Source organism: Bos taurus, chromosome 15, assembly GCF_002263795.3.
Source record: "Bos taurus isolate L1 Dominette 01449 registration number 42190680 breed Hereford chromosome 15, ARS-UCD2.0, whole genome shotgun sequence".
Lineage (NCBI taxonomy): Eukaryota > Metazoa > Chordata > Mammalia > Artiodactyla > Bovidae > Bos > Bos taurus.
Window position 1 is genome coordinate 1,839,949 of NC_037342.1, and position 25,589 is coordinate 1,865,537.

General features: G+C 35.4%; 1 protein-coding gene across 10 annotated transcripts in view; it reads right to left on the bottom strand.

Moving 5' to 3' along the window:
• Positions 1 to 25,589, bottom strand: part of GRIA4 (glutamate ionotropic receptor AMPA type subunit 4) — a 680,457-nt gene that overhangs the window by 22,973 nt on the left and 631,895 nt on the right. For 2 of the 10 annotated variants that reach the window (XM_059874770.1, XM_059874769.1), the window contains exon 14: positions 18,116 to 18,154. The exons of the other annotated variants lie outside the window; for them this stretch is intronic. In XM_059874770.1, coding sequence (XP_059730753.1) covers positions 18,133 to 18,154 — 22 coding nt within the window. In that variant the 3' untranslated portion in view covers positions 18,116 to 18,132. The remainder of the gene's footprint in view (positions 1 to 18,115; positions 18,155 to 25,589) is intronic. 10 annotated transcript variants of the gene reach the window in all.

Here is a 25,589-nt window from a genome sequence, read left to right on the forward strand (position 1 = left end):
GACTACAAGGAGGTCCAACCAGTCCATCCTAAAGGAGATTAGTCCTGGGTGTTCATTGGAAGGACTGATGTTGAAGATTAAACTTCAATACTTTGGCCACCTCATGCAAAGAGTTGACTCATTGGGAAAGACACTGATGCTGGGAGGGATTGGGGGCAGGAAGGGGACGACAGAGGATGAGATGGCTGGATGGCATCACCGACTCTATGGACATGAGTTTGGGTAAACTCCGGGAGTTAAAGTGATGGACAGGGAGGCCTAGCATGCTGCGGTTCATGGGGTTGCAGAATCGGACACAGCTGAGCAACTGAACTGAACTGATAGAAATGTTTGTATTTCATATTTCACTTGAATGAAAAAGAACTGAACAAATAGAGTTAACACTGGGCTAGATTCCAAGAATTGTCTCTAAATTGTGTTCTTTGGGATTTGCATGACTAATTCCTATTTGAGAACTAGGCCCCAAGAATGTGATTCTTAGAAAGAACACTATTATTTTTTGTGAGGATATCTGCCACTGGTTTAGGTAGCACACTAGCTAGAGATTGTGATAAACAACAAAAAATTTTATATTTTAATATTGAGGTTTTTAAATGTAATCTTTACAAATATTTTATCCAGCCTGATTTCTTGATTTTTGTCAGTTTTAGGTCGCATACTAGAATTTTTTGCCCTCCTTTGGTCATAGACTTCTTTTAGAAGTCAATGAAAGCATGTATACTTCCTCAGGAAAAATACACAAACATGCAAAACTCAGACTGATACACAATTTTAGGGAACTGCATGGAAACAAAATCTGCCATGGCAAAATATGTCCGGCATGTGGATTATTTCAAGATGAAAATAATCATGGCACAAAAGATACAAGAAGAAACTTTGATCTTCTTGCTAACTGCCTTAAGAATTGAGATAGTATTCCTCTGTTACAGGAATAGAGTTACCGCCAGGGATATCTGCAAAGAATATTGGCTAGGTAGGTATCATGGGGGAAACTCTTAGAGATCAGGGTCTATTTTGTATCCCATTGTCTCTGCCTGGCCCTGCAAACATTTGGTTCCCAAACATTTGCTTTTCTATCTCTATGTGAATTGCCTTCCTCTCTTTTGAAGTTCCAAACCTTTACCCACAACATCCCTTTTTGTCTTTTGCTGAAGATGGTATTTAATGTGAGGATTTGGGCCACTTTGGCTAGTTACTAAGTTTTTTTGGGTCTCTGCCATGTATATATGTTATTAAACTTTTGTTTGATTTTCTCCTGTTAATCTGTCTCATGTCAATTTAATTTTTAGAATAGCCAGAAGAGCCTATAAGGGTAAAGGAAAATTTATTCCTCCCCAACAGATAGGATTCAACTTTATTGGCTGAACACTACTCCCTATAAAGCTGCTGCAGTTAAGAGACCCTGGGGCACCTGACAAAAGCCAGCACAAGGTATTATTTGTTACCATGTGGGCTAGTCTCACAAATCTCTGGCTGCACGGTCTGTTGGAAAAGAGACTAGTTTTTCTCTTTTTGAAAATTAGATTAACAGGAGAAAATACTTGTGAGGCTAGATCCTTGTAGTTTGTGACTCTTGGTTTAAAGTTTTGTAAAGTACTACCCTTGGTTTGTTGATCATTTTTCCCCAGAGATGGTCACTGATTTTCTTTGTCTTTGTCTTTTGTGTCATTTGTTTTAAGGAGAAAACCACTGGTGTGATTAAGTTTTCCTTTTGTCTTGTTCTATGTCTTGAAGGTTTGGTTTTTATCCTAATGAGAAAAATCTCTCTGGTTTCTGGCATCCAAAAGGTACACATACCAGTGTTCATTTAGCAGCTAGTTAAATAGGCTGAGATTCTGAGCAGTCTCTTTGTTCAGCTGTGCCAGCTCTCACAGGGAGTTTTGTCACAAGGGGTCCAGTCTATAACGGGCCTTTCTCTTCTCAAACTTTTTTGGCTATTTTGAGAGTCACAAAACATGGGGACTAAATCATCTATGGCTTTACTTCAGGACACCTGTTGTGTCCATGATACCATGTCTAGAAAGTTACTTCAGGGTCTTTCTATAAATTGGCTTATTGGTTTAAATCACTATTAAATTCCTACTCATCAGTGGTCCTCCTTCATGGATCGCAGTCTTTTCATGGTGAAAGGGCTTGCATAACTCAATGTATCCATGAGCCATGTCATGCAGGGTAATCTAAATGGATGGGTCATAGTGAAGAGTTCTGAAAAAGTGTGGTCCCCTAGAGAAGAGAATGGCAAACTACTACAGAATTCTTGCCATGCAAACCCTATGAACAGTATGAAAAGGCAAAAAGATATGATACCAAAGATGAGCCCCTCAAGTTGGAAAGTGTCTGATAGGCTACTAGGGAAGAACAGAGAACAATTATTAATAGCTTCAGAAAGAATGAAGTGGCTGGGCCAAAGTGGAAATGGCACTCTGTTGTGGTGTGTCTGGTGGTAAAAGTGAAGTCCGAGGCTGTAAAGAACAATATTGCATAGGAACCTGGAATGTTAGGTCCATGAATCAAGGTAAATTGGACATGGTCAAGTAAAAGATGGCAAGAGTGAACATTGACAACTTATGAATCAGTGAACTAAAATAGATGGGGACGGGTTAATTTAATTAAGATGATCATTATCTACTACTGTGGTCAAGAATTCCTTAGAAGAAATGGAGTACCCTCATAGTCAATGAAAGAGTTAGAAATGCAGTACTTGGGTGCAGTCTTAAAAAGGACAGAATGATCTCTGTTTCCAAGGCAAATGGTTCAACATCACAGTAATCCAAGTTTAGGTGCAAACCAGTGATGCTGAAGAAGCTGAAGTTGACCAGTTTTTGTAGTGATCTACAACAATAAACTGTAGAAAATCCTGAAAGATATGGGAATACCAGACCACCTGACCTGTCTCTTGAGAAATCTGTATGCAGGTCAGGAAGCAACAGTTAGAACTGGACATGGAACAACAGACTGGTTCCAAACAGGAAAAAGGAGTACGTCAAGGCTGTATATTGTCACCCTGCTTATTTAACTTCTATGCAGAGTATATCATGAGAAATGCTGGGCTGGAAGAAGCACAAGCTGGAATCAAGATTGCTGGGAACAATATCAATAACCTCAGATATGCAGATGACACCACCCTTATGGCAAAAAGTGAAGAGGAACTAAAAAGCCTCTTGATGAAGGTGAAAGAGGAGAGTGAAAAAGTTGGCTTAAAACTCAGTGTTCAGAAAACGAAGATCATGGCATCTGGTCCTATCACTTCATGGGAAATAGATGGGGAAACAGTGGAAACAGTGTCAGACTTTATTTTTTGGGGCTCCAAAATCACTGCAGATGGTGATTGCAGCCATGAAATTAAAAGACACTCCTTGGAAGAAAAGTTATGACCAACCTAGATAGCATATTGAAAAGCAGAGACATTACTTTGCCAACAAAGATCCATCTAGTCAAGGCTATGGTTTTTCCTGTGGTCATGTATGGATGTGAGAGTTGGACTGTGAAGAAAGCTGAGTGCCGAAGAATTGATGCTTTTGAACTGTGGTGTTGGGGAAGACTCTTGAGAGTCCCTTGGACAACAAGGAGACCCAGCCAGTCCATTCTGAAGGAGATCAGCCCTGGGATTTCTTTGGAAGGAATGATGCTAAAGCTGAAACTCCAGTACTTTGGCCACCTCATGTGAAGAGTTAACTCCTTGGAAAAGACTCTGATGCTGGGAGGGATTGGGGGCAGGAGGAGAAGGGGATGACAGAGGATGAGACGGCTGGATGGCATCACCGACTCGATGGCCATGAGTTTGGGTGAACTCCGGGAGTTGGTGATGGACAGGGAGGCCTGGCATGCTGTGATTCATGGGGTCGCAAAGAGTCAGACACGACTGAGTGACTGAACTGAACTGAACAACACCTTCTAGAACTAACGCAAAAAAAAAAAAAAAAAAAAAAGATGTCCTTTTCATCATATGGGATTGGAATGCAAAAGTAGGAAGTCAAGAGATATACCCAGAATAACAGGCAAGTTTAGCCTTGGACTACATAATGAAGCAGGACAAAGACTAACAGAATTCTGTCAAGAGAACATGCTGGTCATAACAAACACCTTTTTCCAACAATCCAAAAGATGACTCCACACATGGACATCACCAGATGGTCAATACAGAAATCAGATTGATTATGTTCAAGATGGAGAAGCTCTATACAGTCAGCAAAAACAAGGCCTGGAGTTGACCTTGTGTCAGATTATGAGGCCCTTATTGCAAAATTAGGCTTAAATTGAAGAAAGTAGGGAAAGCCACTAGGTCATTCAGGTATGACTTAAATCAAATCCGGTATGATTATACAGTGGAGATGACAAATAGATTCAAGGGATTAAATTTGGTAGACACAGTGCTTGAAGAATGATGGATGGAGGTTCATAACACTGTATAGGAGGCAATGACTAAAACCATCCCTAGGAAAAAGAAATGCAAGAAGGCAAAGTGGTTGTTTAGAAGGCTAAACAAATAGCTGAGAAAAGAATAGAAACAAAAGGCAAGGGAAAAAGGGAAAGATATACTCAACTGAATGCAGAGTTCCAGAGAATAGCAAGGAGAGACAAGAGGGCCTTAAAAAAAAAATGCAAAGAAACAGAGTTAAACAACAGAATGAGAAAGACCAGAGATCTCTTCAAGAAAATCAGAAATATCAAGGGAACATTTCATTTAAGGATGGGCACAATAAAGGACAGAAATAGTAAGGACCTAGCAGAAGCAAAAGAGATTAAGAAGATGTGGCAAGAATACACAGAAGAAGTATACAAAAAAGGTCAAAATGACCCAGATAACCACGATCGTGTAGTCTCACCTAGAATTGGGCATCCTGGAGTGTGAAGTCAAATGGGCCTCAGGTAGCAATACTATGAACAAAGCTAGTAGAGGTGAAGGGCTTTCCAGGTAGTGCTAATGGTGAAGAAACCCCCTGTCATTGCAGGAGATATAAGAGACAGGAGTTTGATCCCAGGGTTGGGAAGATCCCCTGGAGAAGGGCATGGCAACCTATTCCAATATTCTTGCCTGGAGAATCCCATGGACAGAGGACTCTGGCAGGCTATAGTATATGGGGTTGGAAAGAGTCAGACATGACTGAATCGACTTACAAGGCATGAACAGTAGAGATGAAGAAATTCCAGCTGAGCTATTTAAAATCCTAAAACCTAAATCCTAAAACTCAAAGTGCTACACTCAATATGTCAAGAATTGGGAAAACTCGGCAGTAGTCACAGGACTGGAAGAGGTCAGTTTTCATTCCAACCCCCCAAAACAGCAATGCCAAAGAATGTTCAAACTGCCATAGAGTTGTTCTCATTTCACATGCTAGCAAGGTTATGCTCAAAATTCTTCAAACTAGGCTTCAACAGTATATGGACTAGGAAATTCCAGGTGTTCAAGCTGGATTTAGAAAATGCAGAGGGACCAGGGATCAAATTGCCAACATTTGTTGGATCATGAAGAAAGCAAGGGAGTTCCAGAAAAAACATCTACTTCTGCTACACTGACTGTGCTAAAGCCTTTGTGTGGATCATAGCAAACCGTGGAAAACTCTTAAACAGATCGGAGTACAAGACCACCTTACCTGTCTCCTGAAAAATCTGTATGCAGTTCAGAAGCAATAGTTAGAGCCTCACATGAAACAACTGACTGATTCAAAATTGGGAAAGATGCATGACAAGGTTATATATTGTCACTCTGCATATTTAACTTATATGTGGATTAAATCATGTGAAATTCTGGGCTGGATGAATCACAAGCTGGAATCACGATTGTCAGAAGAATATCAACATTCTCAGATATGCAGATGATATCATTCTAATGGCAGAAAATGAAGAGGCACTAAAGAGCCTCTTGATGAGGGTGAAAGAGGAAAGTGAAAATGCTGGCTTGAGACTCAACATTCAAAAAACTAAGATCATGGCATTCAGTCCCATCATTTCATGGCAATAGAAGGAGAAAAAGTAGATACAGTGGCAGATATTATTTTCCTGGGCTCCAAAATCACGGAGGAAAGTTACTGCAGCCATGAAATTAAAAGATGCTTGCTCCTTGGAAGGAAAAATATGATAAACCTAGACAGCATATTAAAAAGTAGAGACATCACTTTGCTGACAAAGGTCCGTATAGTCAAAACTATGGTTTTTCCAGTAGTCATGTACAGATGTGAGAGTTGGACCATAAAGAAGGCTGAGCACCAAGAATTGATGCTTTCAAATTGTGGTGCTTGGAGAAGACTCTTGAAATCCCCTTGGATTGCAAAGATATCAAACCAGATAATCATAAAGGTGATCTATCCTGATTATTCATTGGAAGGACTGTTGCTGAAGCTAAAGCTCCTATACTGTGGCCACTTCATGAGAAGAGCCGACTCATTGGGAAAGGTTGAAGCAAAAGGAGACGGTAGCAGCAGAGGATGAGGTGGTTAGATAGCAGCATCAACTCAATGCACATGAATTTGAGCAAACTCTGGGAGACAGTGGAGATAGAGGAACCTGGAGTGCTATAGTCCATGGGATTGCAAAGAGGTGGACACAACTTAGCAACTGAACAGCAAATGGCAATAACATCAATGGCCAGATGATGGATCTTTTGAATTGGAAAAGCTTCTAAATTGGTCAATATTTGCAAAGCGCTCATCGTAGATAGGTGTATTACTAGTATCTATGGAAAGACCAAATTAAAAGTTGGATGCAAAGAAATATAACAGCTAACCTTAAAAAGGTCTCTTAGTTTTAAAAATATAAGAAAATCTTTTCAGGAAGCCTTATTAAATTCATATTCTAAGTGGGTCTTACAGGTGCTAATAAAAATGTTATTTATTAATAAACAAATGGAAGGGAAAGAGTCTCTTTTTGGAAAGAGACTCTTCCCAAAAAGAAAAAAATTCTAAAAGAGTTGTTAAATAATAAAGTAAATAAAACAAATAATGAAAGTGGGAATAAAGAGGAATCAGAAAGGGAAGAGTCATGGGACTAATCAAAGCAGAATGAAAATCTTTAGATGGTTGTTAAGAATTGGGATAAATAAAATGAGCATTTGTGGGATCAAAACAAAGGTTTTATAATACAGTACTACCTAAGATTGTGTGAGTCCAAAGGACCCCATATTGGTTCTCTCCAACAGTAAAGATCCCAAACAAGTCTACTCTAATTACTTCAGTTTAGATAAATTTTAAAAGCTGGAAGGAAAAGATTAAGAAGACTGAGGAAACTGAGAAAACTGCAACTGTTTCGGGGCAACAGTTAGGCCAATTAATCGAGTTAAATATTGACAAAAAAGCCTTGGTCCCTTGGGTCTATCCCTTACTGGGGTCATCAGAACCTTTATATAGGAATGAAGCAAATGGCTGGGGGATAAAAAGTTTCTGGGACTCCTTGTAAGACTGAGACTTGTTGATGGCATTTTATTGGAAGCTAAGGTTACAGAACTGATAGAACTGAGATGGAAATTTATTAAAATTTATGTATTTGAGTGGACTTTGTGTAAGATGGTTGCATTTCTTTTGCCTTGATGATATTGTAGGGATGAGCATTTTGTCTTCCCTTGCCTGGTTTTGTAAGATGGGGCAGGTAAACCCATTGTTTAGGGAGTATTAATTGAATAAAGGAAGCTGATAGTGCTGAGCTCACATAGTATGAGATGGAAACCCAGAAACTGGGCACTGATATTTAGGGGCTAAAAGAAGCAATAGTGGAAGATTTTGCCCCGAGAGTGAACTGGTATGTGGAAGTGCTCTCTCACAGGAAATCTAATTCACATCCTCCTTAAAGATTTATCAAGGACAAGTATATAAGTTTTTTCCACAAATAGTAAAAAGCTTTAACAATCTGAGCATATATAATTTTTTTCCAATTTTTATTTATAAATTAGTGAGTTTGTGATATACCTGATTCATGACTTAAGTTTTACAGTGAAATCTATGAGAGTTCAGGTTGTGTTTATGTTTATGTATGTGGATTATTGATATGGCATTTTTCTATCTCCAAATGATATTATCAAAATTAATTTGCAAAAGAGCTCTTTTTAATTGCCTTAAAAATAAGTGCTTAAGAATTAAATATTTCTAAATGTAGTAGAAACTAACCCAAATGTTTTCCAGTGTACCTGATTTAAGATTAATCTTTAATAAGTAAAAGCAAGTTTAAGCTTGTTGGTTTAAGTAAATAGGCCTATCTCAAGAGTTACCAGCATTAATTGTAGAGCTTATATTCTACTAGGTTTCAGTTCAGTTCAGTTCTGTCGCTCAGTCGTGTCTGACTCTTTGCAACCCCATGAATCACAGCACGCCAGGCCTCCCTGTCCATCACCAACTCTCGGAGTTAACTCAAACTCATGTCCATCAAGTCGGTGATGCCATCCAGCCATCTCATCCTCTGTCATCCCCTTCTCCTCCTGCCTCCAATCCCTCTCAGCATCAGGTGTTTTCCAGTGGGTCAACTCTTTGCATGAGGTGGCCAAAGTATTGGAGTTTGAGCTTCAGCATCAGTCCTTCCAATGCACATCCAGGACTGATCTCCTTTAGGATGGACTGGTTGGATCTCCTTGCAGTCTAAGGGACTCTCAAGAGTCTTCTCCAACACCACGGTTCAAAAGCATCAATTCTTCGGCACTCAGCTTTCTTCACAGTCCAACTCTCACATCCATACATGACCACTGGAAAAACCATAGCCTTGACTAGACGGACCTTTGTTAGCAAAGTAATGTCTCTGCTTTTCAATATACTATCTAGGTTGGTCATAACTTTTCTTCCAAGGAGTAAGCGTTTTTTAATTTCATGGCTGCAATCACCATCTGCAGTTGAAGCCCCCAAAAATAAAGTCTGACTACTAGGTTTACCACAAGTTAAATACATTCAGATATCTCTGTTACAAACTTTGTCAGCAAAAAATGATAAATTTGTATGATAAAATTTTCACAAGTAATTAAATAAGTTTAAATGAAACAAAAGTTTTTAGGTGAAATCTTTAATAATAATTATGTTTTATGGCATAGCTACTTAAAAATAGTTTCCTCAAATTTGTTTTGGTAACTTGAAGCTTTAGAGTTTTGCTAAGTTAAATGATGGGAATTTCTGAATGTTTAGATCATTTCCAGAGAAGATAAAATGCTGAAACATTAATTGTTAAATAAATCTATTTTTTGTCTTCTTATTACAGAGAACTAAAGATATTTGGGTTTATTAAAATGTGTCATGGATCACACTGAAAAAAATTATGCTTTAAGGGAGTCTTATTAAGAGATAAAGTTTTCTTGGAATATTTGTATATATATGTATTTGCCTTTGAAATATTTTATTGTCACTTTGGTTAAGTGAATAAGTATTGCTTTACAGTGACCTATAATCGTATTTGTCCAAGTGATTTAAAATATTTTGATAACTTTGACAAAGTCTCCCAAATCAAAATTCTAAATCAAGTCCCTTTGAGCCTCTACTTAACTTTGAGATGTTTCATAGGGCCCCTGAAACATCTCAAAGAGAGATACTAAATTAAAAACATGGTACATTAAAGTATATGGAAACCATTGTTAAACGAGCAATGATAAATCTTAGGTGTATCGTGTGGGTAATACAGGTGTTCTAGAGGTTATATGAAATTCCTAAAATTCAGATATGTCCTAGTATGTAATCAGTCATATTTTTAGTTATTGTCTTAAAATGTTCCATGTCACAGAAATAGACAAATTTCCATGTCAATTGCATTGCAATTAGATCTTTAACCATGTGATTTTAAGTTTTTGTCATTCATAGATAGTTTTTGTTTTACTAAAATGCTCTTAGAAAATGAAGATGTTCATAGAAATGATTTTTGGACAAATATAAGTTTGTGATAACTTTTAGATCACGACACTAAACTGGTAAGAGATTATAGAATTCTAATGAAAAACTTAATGGCTTCATAAAACTGTTAATAAAAGATCAAGATCAATAAGAATTAATTATATGGAACTGAATGAACTGATGAATATGATTTATAATTTTTATAACTTTTTATCTGAAATATTACTGGCATTTTCATCATTGCTTTCCAGATACAAAGAAATATTTCCTCTTCTATTAACTATGACTTACAGCAATTTGGCAAATTGTACCGATGTAAAAAGAATTGAAACATCTTTTTCTTCCTACCTGATCCCCTCAGAATTTAGAAACTCTTAGTGAGTATTTTTATATTTTTTTACATACTATAAAAATACTATATTTTTTTACATGCTATATATTTGTTTACATACTTTCACTAAGAATTTGTACTCCTTGTATTAGAAGACAATAGGAAACATTGGTATATTATCAAGGCTTTGACTGGAAAGTCATGTTTAAAAATGTCCAGACAGCTTGAAGGAATTAAGATCGACTGTATGGAGCCATAAAACCCTTTGGAAAAATAGCCTGGTAGTTTTCTTATATGGTTCCTAGCAGCCTTACCAGTTGAGTAAGTAAGGTTATTTCCTGGAAGGCACAGGAAACTCAGGATATTTTGGAGACCTTGTGGCTTAACTGGTAAAGAATTCGCTTACAATGGGGGAGACCTGGGTTCGATCCCTGGGTTGGGAAGATCCCCTGGAGAAGGGAAAGGCTACCCACTGCAGCATTCTGGCCTGGAGAATTCCATGCACTGTGTAGTCTGTGGGGTCTCAAAGAGTTGGACACGACTGAGTGACTTTCACTTTCTCTTTCAAGACGAGAAGAATTCATCAAAATTTATATATATTACAGGTAAATCTGGTAGCAAATCCTTGGCATGGTTTCATGGTATGAGAGGCATTTAAAAATTTAATCTGGAGATTCCTTTGAAAATTTCCGGCAAAGCAGATCAATTACTGTTTTTGCTGGACTTAGGTAAATAACCAGGGCAAATTTAATGGCATTAATTTTGAAAACAAATTAGTCTTAATTTGATTTTCTTTGATAGAAGTAAGGGTAATTTTTAGAGAAAAAAAAAAGCGTAGTGTTTTCAGTTTTTCTTCTGCTTCTTATTTTAACTTGGAATCATTGAGAATAAATGCTGCCCTTTTCCTGAAGCCCTTCAAACTGAAGCCGAACAACTTGATATAAACTTGAGCGATCACAATAATTGCCTATATTTAGACAAACTTCTTGACTATTGCTGTGTAAGATTCTCAGGAAATTTACCTGAATACCTAATGACATCATTGAAGACATTTCATACTGCAAAACATGCTTCAGTCCTGATATCTAGAAATCTTGACTGGCAGCTCTCAGGACTCAGATACTGGGTTTATAATTTACTCCAATCATTAACCTTTGTGTTTTTTTTTGCCTCCATACAAATACCTCCTACCTGATTGTTTGCACCATATAGCCCTAACTTTGAGAGCCCACCTGCATCATGGCCTCCTGAAATAAACTGATTGGTTGTCAGACTATGTGGTTGATTTGATGAGCTATAAAGCAACATATAAAGTCAAATTCTGGACTATGAAATGTCTAAAAGAAACTTCAAAGACGAGACTATAGGTGAACAAAATCTGTTGCCCCCAAATATTTCTGGCATGCAAATTATTTCAAATTGAAAACAATCAAGGCTTGAAAGGCTCAGGAAGAAACTTTGACCTTGCTAACTGCCTTAAGAATTTAGGTAGAGGGCCTTTTATAGGAATAGAACTAACACCAGAGAATATGGGCTAGGTGTGTTGGGAAAACTAGAGATCAGAGTCTACTCAGCATCCCACTCTCTCCCCATGGCTCAAGCATTTGTTTCCCAAATATTTGCTTTTTCCTCTCTATGTGAATTGTGCTTATCCCCATTTGAGGTACCAAATCACTACCCTCAACAATCTCTTTTGTCTTTAGTTGAAGATGGATTTAAGGTGAGGGTTTGGGCCATTTGGTGAGTTACTCAGTTTTCCTGGGTCTTTCCCTGTATACATGTTATTAAATTTTTGTTTGATTTTCTCCTGTAATCTGTCTCATATCAATTTAATTCTTAGCCTGGCTGGGGTAGAGGAAGGGTGTCTAACTCTCTCTGACAATTCTAATAAACCTATTGTAAAATTAATTAATGACTTTTCAAGTATGCTTATTAAAGATAAATAAAAATATTTCTGTGACCCATATTGGCTCCAGAATTTTAATAGAGAAGAGGTTTTCAGACTATGATTTGGCAGAAATGAATTTCCAAGATATTAACTCCATTTGTGATCATTCTGAAAACACATCATATGTGGGTTTTTTTAAAAGGACTCTATGTTAAATCAATAAAAATTTAAAATAAATGTTGTCAAAAGATACTTTTATTTATCCTTACATAATATTTAGAAAATGTAGTCATATTAAATAATGTAAATTTTATTTTATTTTTGGTGGTCTTTTGAGTGTGCAGTTTGAGATTATATGAGATAAAGTCCCTGCCCTAAGCCACCCCATTGTTATCATTATCCACAATCAAATTGTACAAAAGAGGGTTTTATTTCAAGATGAGATCATAACTATCTAGATTAAGTGCTTCAAGTTACCTCTGGTTATCATTCACTTTTTAAAGTTGTGATTATCATCATTCTAAAGTAAAACTTCAAAAATACTAGGCCTTTCAGAAAGATGCTTTGTCTGGACTGTCATTTTCTATGTGGACCCTGTCCCACCCCCAACTTTAGATACTTTAATCTCCTAGACCATTCTCTTTATTCTCTTTACACACCTTTCAGAATTCTAAACTATTCCATTCCATGTACCCCGACCATGTTTCCTTCTTCCATCCTTTGCCAGTTCTTAAAAGCTTTCATTGATAGTTTAAAGAACTAGAATCCTATAATATTTGAGTCAAACTGTGGTTTAGAGGTTGTCTACAACTTTCTCATTTTATAGATGTGGTCACTGGGGTCTAATGAAAGTTAGGTGACTTGCTCAACAAAGCCCAGCTGGGACACAGGTCTTCTGCCTTCTAGTCCAGTGCTCTTTCCCACAGAACTATGGTATCTTTGTTTTCTGTCATCCTGTGAAGTTAAACTGTTTACTCATCCTTCCTATGGCTCTCTAAGGAAACTTTCCTTTTTCCTGAGAAGATTTTTATGCTTGGTAGGGGTTACCTTTTGGTTAAGCTTTGACTCATATGCCTTGCCCTATTAAGTTGGCAACTTCTGTTCTCTCTAAACACTCGTTGAGCTGAGATAAATCTTAAAAAGCAAATAATCTTGTCAACTGGCCTGATCCTTCCTAAAAGAAATTACAGTAGATGACTTTCTTTAAAAAACAATACTAACAACCTAAATGATGATTTGATTTCATTTGATGGTAACATTTATTTTCTCCTAAGGTTAAAATTGGATAGGTTTTTTTGATACAAGGTTCTTAATGATTTAAGTGCTGATCTTTTACAATATGTAATCTTGAGTTTCCAAGAACAGCATCATAATGAAGCATCAGTATAATGAATTAGATGGTCACAAAAACTCGGTTTCATCTTTGAATTTTTGTTTCCTCTCCTTTCTCATAGTCGATCATCCATTAAGAACTGTTTTTCTGAAAATGTCACCTATTTGCATTTCTATTACATTGACACCACCTTATAAAAATCCTTATCACCTGAGACAAGATCCACTGACTCATTCCCTTCTCAGATGCTCACAGTCAAAATAACTTTGCTTCTCTGCTCATATGTAGTGCTTTGTCAAAAACTTTCAGTGATTCCTGATTGCCTCTAAAATACTATTCTAATCTTTCTGGTATTCATGGCTTTCCAACAATTCAATTTACATATGCCTTTACAATATAATTTTATTAAGCCAGACTCTGTGTCAAGTTATGTTTATTCTCACTGAATCCTCATTGAATCCACATGGCTGCTGCTGCTGCTGCTGCTAAGTCGCTTCAGTCATGTCCGACTCTGTGCTACCCCATAGATGGCAGCCCACCAGGCTCCCCGGTCCCTGGGATTCTCCAGGCAAGAACACTGGAGTGGGTTGCCATTTCCTTCTCCAATGCATGAAAGTGAAAAGTGAAAGTGAAGTCGCTCAGTCATGTCCGACTCTAAGCGACCCCATGGACTGCAGCCTACCAAGCTCTTCCGTCCATGGGATTTTCCAGGCAAGAGTAGTGGAGTGGGGTGCCATTGCCTTCCACATGGCTAGTAAATTGCAAATGGAAATGGAAACTGGGTATCTCTAACACAGAATCTCAGCCTCTTAAGCACTAGTTCACCAAACAGAACTTCTCTTCCTCTAGCCAGTCTTATTTTCTTATAGTCTCAAATATATTTTATTCAGAATGAATTCCAGTCTCATGATAGAAAGTTCACCAGGAATTCTTTTCTTTCTTAGCTTTTCTAAATTTCTTATAATTTTCCAGTAATCACTCACTGACTTATTCATTCAACTGGTATATCTGAACCTATTTTATCAGATATTTCCCAGATATTCTAATTACCTCCTGCTTCTTTAAATTACCTATATATTATGTAGCACACTCAAATTTGCTCTAACATTTCATTACAATGTTAGCTGTACATTTTTTTCTCCTTGGAAAGCAACAGCTGTGTCTTGTGATACTTTATAACATTTTCAGTCCCAGTGCAGGGCAAGAAATAGAGTAAGCAGGCAATAACTAAATGTAGGATGATATCTCAATGAGTTGACTTAAGGTGGTAGTTTTCAAGCAACCATTCAAATGAAAGCATAGTGTGTTATACAATGAAAGAGAATCTTTCAACCATGGACCTGATAAATTTTGAGAAGACCTGATATGAAGAATGTTTTAAAACAAAATAAAAGAAAGCAAAAGGCTTCAAAACTATCTGTTAAATATTGGCAAGAGGAACATATGAAATTACTGACTCTAGAACTTTTGTCCACTGTATAAACAAAATAATCTAAGAAAATATTCCATATTCTAGATAGTTAAAATAAAGGGATCGCCAGTCAGTTTGTGTAGCCAAAGAAAGAATACTAAAAGATAAAATCAAATATGTTTGTGAATATCAAGGGAAATCTGACACTTTCAATGAAAGTCAAAGATAAAAATCACAGATACTAGTATTTCTATAGTTCAGTTCTAATCTATTTTAGTGTAGCAAATAAAACATACTGCCTTTAAAGATATTTTTTCTACTTAGAACAATATAATTCAGCATATTTCAGAAATTAAAAATTTAATTTATCATAAACAGATTTTAAATGTCAACTGCATTTGGTTTAACTTGATTAAGATTTATTTTGTTGTACATATAAATATGTATTTAATTCGCTAAATACATCTACTTAATCTTTATATACAAATACTTTAAATTTCTTATCAAGTTCTTGAAAGAAAATATTAAAGTTTTAATTTTTCTCTTTCATTTCAGGTTTCTGTTTTTTAGTAATAGACTAGCTTCCTAGGTGGTTCTAGTGGTAAAGAATGGCCAGCCAATATAGGAGACATGAGTTGTTGGTTTGATTCCTGGGTCAGAAAGATCCCCTGAAGGAAGGCATGGCAACCTGCTCAAGTATTCTTGCCTGGAGAATCCCATGGACAGAGGTGCCAGGCAATTGACAGTCCATAGGGTCACAAAGAGTTTGACATGACTGAAGTGACAGAGCATGCATGCACAGCCTTTAAATATAACTTAAAATATATAGTTTAAAGTATCTTTTAAGTGATCTTATTTCATCTATCTTTAAGTTTTGACTCAGATTTTGGTTAGGTGGGAGAATAGCAAAAACAGAAAAAGGAAATTGTTTGGTAAAAATAGGGTCTTGAAAAGAAGCTATCTGAATTTGCCATTCAAAGAAGGCTCATAACTAGGAGAACATGTGGCTTTTCCGTTATTCTCTGGAAAGAACTGAAGACTTGGATTTCTAAATACATTTGTCTGTGAATATTATAAGCTTATGCCATCCTAAGTGAAATACAAACCTCTTATCTTTGAGAGCAACAGGACATACAATCATATTTCAAAACAGAAACATATTCTCTCATTTATTTTTATTAAAATTTAAATAGGAAGAAAGTTTAAATTATTAAAATAGTCTCACCTTTGCTCCTATTGATGTTAATACTAGAACAATATCACACAGTCTTTTAGCTATTAGCTCAGGGGTTGAATATTTTTTAAATTACCAGTTTGGGCACTTTCACCATCTAGTCTTAATATATTTAATAAATTGAATGCAGGTAACATGAGACCAGTACTTTCATTTTACTGAGAAACTAAAAAAAGAAAAATATGATGTTTTATCTCAATTTCAGGTTATCCAAAAGAACTAGAAATCACTGAAGAACCACCAATTCTTTCTTGGAATGAGATTATCATGATATATTTTATAAGAATTCAAAGTATATAACAGATCTACCTGACATAACTAATGTCTGTGTGGGTGTCAAATTCTAACACATCAATACTTCACTAAAAATATTTTGACTTTTTTTTCTTTTTTTTTGCTTAAGCAATCCATGTATCTGGCATGATAAAATTCAGGAATAAATACATTAGGAATAAATAATGTACCTTAAATATAGCCTATACTTTTCACTAAGAGAGTCAGTGAGTGAGAAAGCCAAAGTTAAGTTCTATTTGACAAAATGCTTTATCTGCTAAAAGTTCAGTAATTAGGTTTCTGGATTTGATGACCATTGCAACATCATTGGGCTTCCCCAGTGGCTCAGTGGTAAAGAATCTGCCTATAATGTGTGTGCCACAGGAGACTTGGGTTCGATCTCCTGGGTCAGGAAGGCTCCCTGGAGGAGGGCATGGCAACCCATTCCAATATTCTTGCCTGGAGAATTCCATGGACAGAGGAGCCTGGTGGGCTACAGTCCATGGTATTGAGAGAGTCATACATGACTGAAGTGACTTAGCACGACAAGGCAATATCAGTAATCTACATAAATGTTGGTATAAAATCAAATTTCTAGTTTGTATGTGTCCTCTCATGTACATTCCTAGTTACACGACTAGTATGGTTCCTGCTCAGAAGGCAACAATCTCTAATAATAATATATCCTTCTGAAATGACTTTCTTTCACTAAAACCCCCCAAATCCAATTTTAAGCTGATGTCAAGATTCTAAACATATCTGTAACAAAGAAAAAACTGCTTCTGAAAGATGATTATTTACTAGCAACTCACTGCTTGAATTCTCATTCTTTCTGCACATGTCTTTTTTTTTCCCTAAAATTTCCTTCTTTATCCACAAGTGTCTTAGTTATACGATCCTAGAGCTTTCTTAAAATCTGTTTGAGTCATGTAAGATCTAGCCTTCTTGAGAGTAACAATAACAAAAAAATATTACTGGATAGAATCTGGGAGCTGATCCCTCCATAATCCATAAGACTTCTTCAAATATCTCAAATTCTGGATGTTTTTATAAATTCTCACTTTGGATTTCACTTGTTTCTCACTTTGCACTTCTCCCCTATGGAGGGACCAATTTGAAATAGGGTATTAAATTTGGGAAATACTGATGTTATGTTTATGGATAACAACATAAAACATGAGAAGTAACACTGGAAACCATTAATAACAATGAAAGAGGCCTGGTAAGCGCTTCTATAAGCATGGAGAAATACTGGTTGAAACAATATTACCTCCCTTTCCTCTTAGATTTTTCTAACCACAGCTTTCAAAAGATACCTTAAAATTTCACTAATATATATTACTTCACACCAAGTCTAACCTGACCATATTTACAATTACATATCATTTAAATTACATCAGCTGCTTATTTAAAGTAAAAAATTTCTTAATAATGATATATTTTCTATAGAAACACTTTGGATTTTACCAAAATTTTTGTAACCTTATTATCCATTATAGTTTGATTGTCAGTTACCATCCATATTTTACATGTAATAAAATTCCAAACTGATGACAATTTCCTAAGACCTATATAAGAATCTAATCCTTAATAGAAGACTGGCACTGATGTTTAATGATGATAAAAAAACCTTAGCATATAACTGATAAGACGTGTGAAGGTTTTTTATTCTGCTATTACATTTGTATGTGGGTATTCAAATAACTATTATGCACAGGTGGCAAGCTGGTTTCTTAATCCTGTTAAGTTAAAAAAATATAAATGTATAAAGAAAATAGGATTAAAAATAGGTGGGGGAGGGGTTTCCTTCAAATAAATGGAACCCATTCTTTTGAAAGAAAACTCCCCTCTTACCTTAGTCCTGGAGCTGGTTAGTTCTCCTCTGTCCTCCTCCTAGGGGAGAAATACCCAAAGTTAAACAATAATAGAACATGGTCTTGTATTAAAGTCAAGTTCAGTTCTGGCGGATCCTTTTCTCATGTCTCACAAGACACTACCAACTGTCTGATATACTGGAGCATTCACTGAATTGAACTTAAGATCCATTTAAGGATTAAACCAACATTAGCTTTGTAAGGGGGACAAAATTGTCTGCTCTTTAGTCTACTTTATTAGAGCTCCAATAAACTGAATACTGATTTAGAGCAAAGTGATTTATGGAAGAGCATTGACTTGTTAATTTTCATCAGCTGGAGTGAATTATGTAGGGTGTACCATGAGAGTACCTAGAGTTCCCCAGGTAGGGAGAGGCATGCTGTGATGTTTCAACCCATTTCCCTGATGTTCATGTCTTTTGAGTGTATAATGATAGTGCTAGAGGCAACACCATGTTTGGAGCAGTACTAAATCTGATATGAACTAGAATTATTGTAAAAGTGAAAAAAAAAAAAAACACCCTTAATGGGTCATTAGATTGGAAGACTAAGAAAAGGTCTGGGAGATGAATATGATTGCAAATTATGTGATTTAATTTTTCAAAACAGGGAATCGGAGGTAAGATAAATATGGGATTTTTTTTTTTCTTAATGTGTCTATCTAACTAGGACTCTTGGCTTCTTTGGAGAGAAACAAGATAGCATAGTGAAATGAGCATGGATTTGGTAATTATACAACAATGGGCTTCTATTCCAGTTCTGTCATTTCTCAGTTATTTGACTTGAATTTCAACAACATCATCTGTCCAGATGAAGATACCAAAAAATATGTTCATATATGTATGCTTGATATGTAATAGATATTATTTTTTTAATTTTCATTTATATGGTCTCTGATATGGTCTTTTTTAAAATTGGAGTTTTTGCTGTACAATAAAGTAAGTCAGTTACACATGATATATTTTTTTCTTACTTGAATGACTTCATCTCTTCAGAGACCACTGTCTAATTAATTGATCTTAGAGCCAATTCCTGGATACCCCTTGACATAATTTCAGGGATAGTGACTGGCTCCCATAAAAAAATCAAATACCAGACAGTTAATTAAATTCTGTGAGACATGGAGGAAAGTGGAGACCAAGAATGAGCCTGAACCCATACAAGATCATGTGCTATTGTTATTTAACTTTGGGTAACTTATTAAAATTCTTTATCAAGTAAAATGACATCAAGTGAGAAAATGGATGTACTTTTGGAAGCTCAGGTTGTCACAATATATTCCAGAAATATCAAAATGAAGGATGTTGTAGCTGTTACTCAAATGGCTATTATGAATATATGCAGGGAAAAAACACTGTATGGAAGATTCTGTATTATACATCTATTACTATTACCACTTATTTAGCATGAGATTCACCCTATGATCTTTAATCACTTTAAAGTTCCATAATATTTCTATGGCACAATAAAACTCCTCCAACTACAAATATGCACATTTTTCTCATCCTTAGAAACTTTAGCGTCATCTCTTTAATGAATATTCTAAGAATGGCTCTTTTGACAAACCTGTCTTTATCCATTATATTCTATAAATTCTAAAGAAAATATACAGAAATACTTTCCTTTTTTTTTTGAAAAAGATACATTCAGAAATCATAAATATATGCTATAAATATAAAAAAAAGAGTATATTTTACGAAACACCTACTTCGTCCATGGAGACCACTTATATGACAGAGTTTTGACAGAAATACCTTTATATTCCAAATAATCTGAGAATCTATGAAAAAGAAAAACTGTAGGTACACTGCCAGGCTTGGTTACAATCACAATGGCTGTGCAGTCTTCCTGCTTCAGGGCATTAACTGATGGCTATTTATGATGAAGGAAAAAAAATGGAAAAGAAATTAAATAGTAATAAAGCTGTTTGGGGATATTATGGTGCCCTTAAAAATCAAAACTCTCAAGTATTACATACTGAAACAATACAGGATACTATATTATATAGATCAATTTTTTAAATCATATCTAGATATGGAAAAATATGTTTCATTCTTAAAAAACAAAGAAAGTCCTTCTACATACATGTGCTTCACTTTAGCTGTTTTACTACCACTCATATAATTCAAAGGATTTTGTCAGATCTGCATATTGCCCCAAATTTGATGTCAGTATTTAATTTTAAAACTCTATAATTATACAAGAACTGTGTCTCTCTGGTTCTCTCAGAGAAGTGGTTTCCTTAAATACTTTTCCATTTCACATTGTAGACAGACTATGATAAAAGCAGCTATTTACTTAATTAGTGAATTACTTAATCCCAAAGCCTAATGAGCTTCTATTGAAATTCTGGGAATGAATTTCGCCCTCGTGTTATTAAGTGTCCACCGCTTCAAAGAGGTATAACAGAAATTTTTTGGTTGTTTTCCTAAAGACAGTTCAGGACATGACCCAGAATCTCAGACTCTCAAAATGAGACAGGAATTTAGATGTCACTTTCTGTACTCTCTGAGATGTGAGAATCTCTTCTATTTGAACAATTTGGGAAACATAGCCCATTTCCCCTCATTATTTGAACCAATTTTAATTGTTGTAAAATCTTTCTTTGTGTTGACCTGAAACCTACCTCTGTCTAGTTTGGTTAACTTAGCAGAGTTTCTTTAGTTTATAGTATGAATTAAATATAATTTCTTGAGCTCTTACATGGGTATTTTCAATATACCTTGAAATTATCAATATTAATGAAACTACAACATAGAATAATCATAGAATCTATTCAATAACCTTTCAAAGTAAACTATAGTTATAGTAAAGAGGTTTTTTTGTTGTTGTTGTTGTTGTTGTTGTTCTTTTCCCTTAAGAGCACTGGAGAGAGTCAGAAGATCTCATTTCCAATCTCAGCTGTGTGGGACTGTGGGCAAGTCACTTAACATCTCTAATTTACGTCTTCCTTTATAATAAAATGACATCATAAGAGGGTTAAAAGGAGCAGGTAAATAAATATATATATATATATATATATATGGTTTGAAAGCTATAATGCTGTATTTTTACTAATATTATTTCATTTCTGAAATAGCCTGCCCAGTAATTTTTATAGTTATACATTAAGCTAAATTCAAACATTATGTCTTAAAAGTGAACAAATTAAAAATATTAAATGATAGACTAACATCTGATTCTTTGCCTTATATTATCATTACTTTATCATTTCATAGAAAGTAATTCTTTTCTTTTGTTTGTTTTTAGTCTATGCCCTTCATATTTACTCTGGAAGACAATCAGGTCCATTTTTTTGGGATCCTATTTACTTCTGGCTAGCCTAGCCTCAAACATAAGCCAAAGGTTAGTGTATTGATTTAGGGTTCTCGATACTGGTTTAATTTTAAGTTTTCTATTTCTCATGGTTTTAAAAAAGCATTTGCTTTTCATGCTAAGTCAGTAGCAATGACTTTTTGATAATACTTTTTCTGTGGTCCTAGTTACAAGTGCCTAAAAAGAGAGGAGACTAGGGACTGGGGATCTGGTGATATCTTCTCTTATTTACTAATAGTATTCTAGCCTGTTACTCTATCAAAAAGGATGTTCAGAAGTTGTATATCTCTCAGCTCCAAATATGAAATGACTAGGCTTCTATAATAGCAGAGGCCTTGCAGATAGTTCTTGACAGTTTTTATATAAACTTGCATAGTAAAGCAACAATGGAGAGGGATCCATTTACTCATATCGCTTTTGAAAGTGAGTTGCTTGTGTTACACTTGTTTGATTGACTCCAGTTTGATTTTTATTTTGGCAAACTCCCAGAGAATTAATGCTTAGAGAAAACATTGAATTTTTACCATTTCTGTAAAAAAAGTACTTGTGCATTTTCTTCATTGAGAATCATAGAGAAAAAGCAATATAAATAAAACCATGGTTATTTCAATATGATGTCATGATTTTGGTCAGTAGAGTTTCAAACAATAGATTTCTTGCACATTTTGGCATAGTATACTTTGAAAGGCACAATTTAATGCTAAGAATATTTTTATGCCTTTAATGTTTTTTCATTGTTGAGTCGTGTGACGGTAAAGAAACGTGTTGAAATGGCTTTACAAAGTTTTTAAAAGTGTATTTCATTCTTTAAATGAGTCCTAACAATATTTTAGGTTTTCAGAAAGTATGGTACCTATTCATTTAAAATAAACTACTTTTAATCATGAAAGGAGAAGGCAGTGGCAACCCACTCCAGTACTCTTGCCTGGAAAATCCCATGGATGGAGGAGCCTGGTAGGCTGCAGTCCATGGGGTCGCTAAGAGTCGGACACGACTGAGCGACTACACTTTCACTTTTCACTTTCATGCACTGGAGAAGGAAATGGCAACCCACTCCAGTGTTCTTGCCTGGAGAATCCCAGGGATGGGGGAGCCTGGTGGGCTGCCGTCTATGGGGTCGCACAGAGTCAAACACGACTGAAGTGACTTAGTAGCAGCAGCAGCAATCATGAAAAAGCCGTTTGTGGTATTAATGGAGGATAGACAATGTATTCATAGTATTTCTAACTTCTGTTTGTATAATTATTATTTATAAAATGTTCTTGGAGTCAATATACTGTCATTTATGAGAAGGTTTGAAGCCAGGTGAGGTATTTTGGAGAGTTGAATGGTGACTTTCTAGTCAGGTGTTGCCAGGTGCATATGATATTATGCTTGTAGCAAAGCTATCTCAAATGTATGTTATATCATTTTGAAAACAAAAGTTATAGGACTGAGTTTTGGGGAGAAATAAACATTTATAAAATAAACAGGTTACAGTTTCTTATTTCTACTTAAAACAGAATATAATTATAAATTATAGTCTTTACAATTTTCCAGTTCATTTCAAATGACTGTCAAAATATTTTATCTTCCTTCTCTTACATATGAATAACAAACCAGTCCAAACAAACTCAGCTGATATTATCTTAGCTGAACAGACCCATTGTTCACTTGCTTTCTTGCTTCTCTGTGTCCCCTTTATGACCTGAACACTAATACTGCAATTCTAGAAACCAATTCTTGTAGTGAGATGTTCCATAAAGATGAGTGACATAATATGGAACTTGTCCAGCTATTAGACATATACCAAGAGGAAACACATCCACAGCATATTTATACATATCAGATTATGAACTTTGGTCTTAGAGACAACTTTATGTTTCCTAAATATATATATCATGTGTAACTCAAGGTTATAGATTCTGCACTCACATTAGTTGTGAATTAACCTGAATTTATAGGATATAGATATTCTTTGGGGGAATTCTTTATACTTAAGAGTATTTGTTTACAAGATAGTAGTGTGGGATGAAAGAACAGCAGTGTGGAATTTTGGCTTTTCACTGCACTGTCAAAATGGAGATTTAGTCTTAGATCTCTTGTTCAATCAGTTTGTGAAGGTTTACCTTCTTTTTTATCAATTTTATCTTGTTAAATTTAATCCTCTATGAAGTAGTATAAACTAAAACAGCCACATATTATTCACTTTTCTCAGGCAAGTTACTAAAATATAGCTTCTAAATGTAATGGAGAGCTGAATATTGGATTTAGAAACAGCTGAATATTGAATTTAGAAGCGGTTAAATGGCGTTACCTAGCTAGCCACAAAACATCCCTAGAGAGAACAACTTGAAATCTATTTGGTAAATTCTCAGTTGGAACTCAACAACCATTTGTTGAATAAATTGGCAAATGAATGAAGGCAAATCATATTAGCATTTTTTTAATAAGTGGGAAAAATGAAAAACGTTAATATTTGATGAATTTTAAAGAAATGTAGAAAAATGCAAGATTTTTTTCCTTTGCGTGGGAAGTTGTAATTTTAATCATCTTTTAATTGTAGGAAAGAGTTAAATGAAAAACCTAAAATTTTAAATGGCAGTGGAAAGTTTTATGTTTCCTACTGTACTCAATATCAAGCAAGAGAATGATGGAATGTATGAATGGTAAAGAGGAGCATTTCCCCCTGGGACACATTTAACACTGATACCTTTACCATGTGAATGTGAAATACTTGATGTTTCCACATCTCTAACAGCAAATAGGGTAAGTGCTTAAGCATATCACAGCCAGGGGGAATTGCATGTGTTTGTATGCTGAGAGGTGCTATTGATGTCTGTATGAGTGCATTTTTCTAATCCCTAGGCTAGGCTATCAGACTAAGTTCCGAAACATAAAGAGATCACAAGAACTAAGTTTTTGTGTAAGATTTTTAAATGTGTCAGTTATCTGTAGCATTTTTTAATATATGTTATCTGTAGCATTTTTAATATGACACCAAATGAAATGAAGGATATTTATAAATGAGAATTTCTCTTTTTTCCCATAATAGTTAAAAAAAAAAACACAAAACTGTGTACTAATCTTCTGTAATTCATTTCCAGAAAACAAATTAAAAGTACTTGAGGCCGAGTACTAATAAGTACTCAGCTTTAAATTTCTGCACTTTTAAGTTTTACTAGTGTCTACCTTAAGTGCTAAAAATTGACTTGTTACTAACACCAAAAATAGACTACAATTTTATTCTTACAATTTGAAGAAACTCCTCCTTTCTAAACTTTCTAAGAACTCCTGAACTGATGATTAAATATGTCCCACAAATTTTACATAGGAAAGTGGTTGTTTACAGATAATATACTTTTCACACATGAAGTTAAATGTTAAATTGAATACATCTGCTCTAAAAAATACTCCAAAGTGGAAGAAACATAATTTGGCATACAGAGAACTCTATCTACTCTGACACAGATTTAGAATTGAGCCGAGTGTCTGATGAGGGCAATGATTGTGTTAAACACTCAAATAAAAAGTCAATGAAGATGTGCCCTGCTTTTCCCATGCTTAGTACTTCGTCCCCTCCTGCCACGCTATTACTGTGGGGGTTCTAAGTTGGCTTCTTTCAAACTAAGCATGATGTGCTTGGTTTCAAAGGATCAGCTCCCAAGTCCAATTGGACCTCTTTTCCCTCCAGATTTCAAACACTGATGAAGTTCTGAAGTTCTTTTGGGGCTGCTTTCTCTCGGAAGACCCTTTTTTTGACAGATCATTAGTTTATACTAACAGCAGTTCCACAAATACTGCACAGCTTTAGAGAAGGTAACCTGTGAACGGGGATTATAAGTATTGAATAATAAAAGTAGAGGAAATTAGTTTTTTCCTTTTAAAATTTTATTTTTAGTTGCACTATGTGGCTTGCAGGATAGTACTTAGTTCCCTGGACAAGGTCTGAACACGGGTCCAGGGCAATGAAAGCAACAAGTCCTAACCACCAGACCTCCAGGGAATTCCCAGAAGACTAGTTCTTTAACTTGACTTCAAATGTTAAGGTCAAGTATACACATTCTTACAAAGGCCAGGAGAATTCTGAAGATATGATCTACTTCTAGGTTCCCTAGAGGTACTTGAAGATTCTAGATACCATGAATATCTTTAAAAAG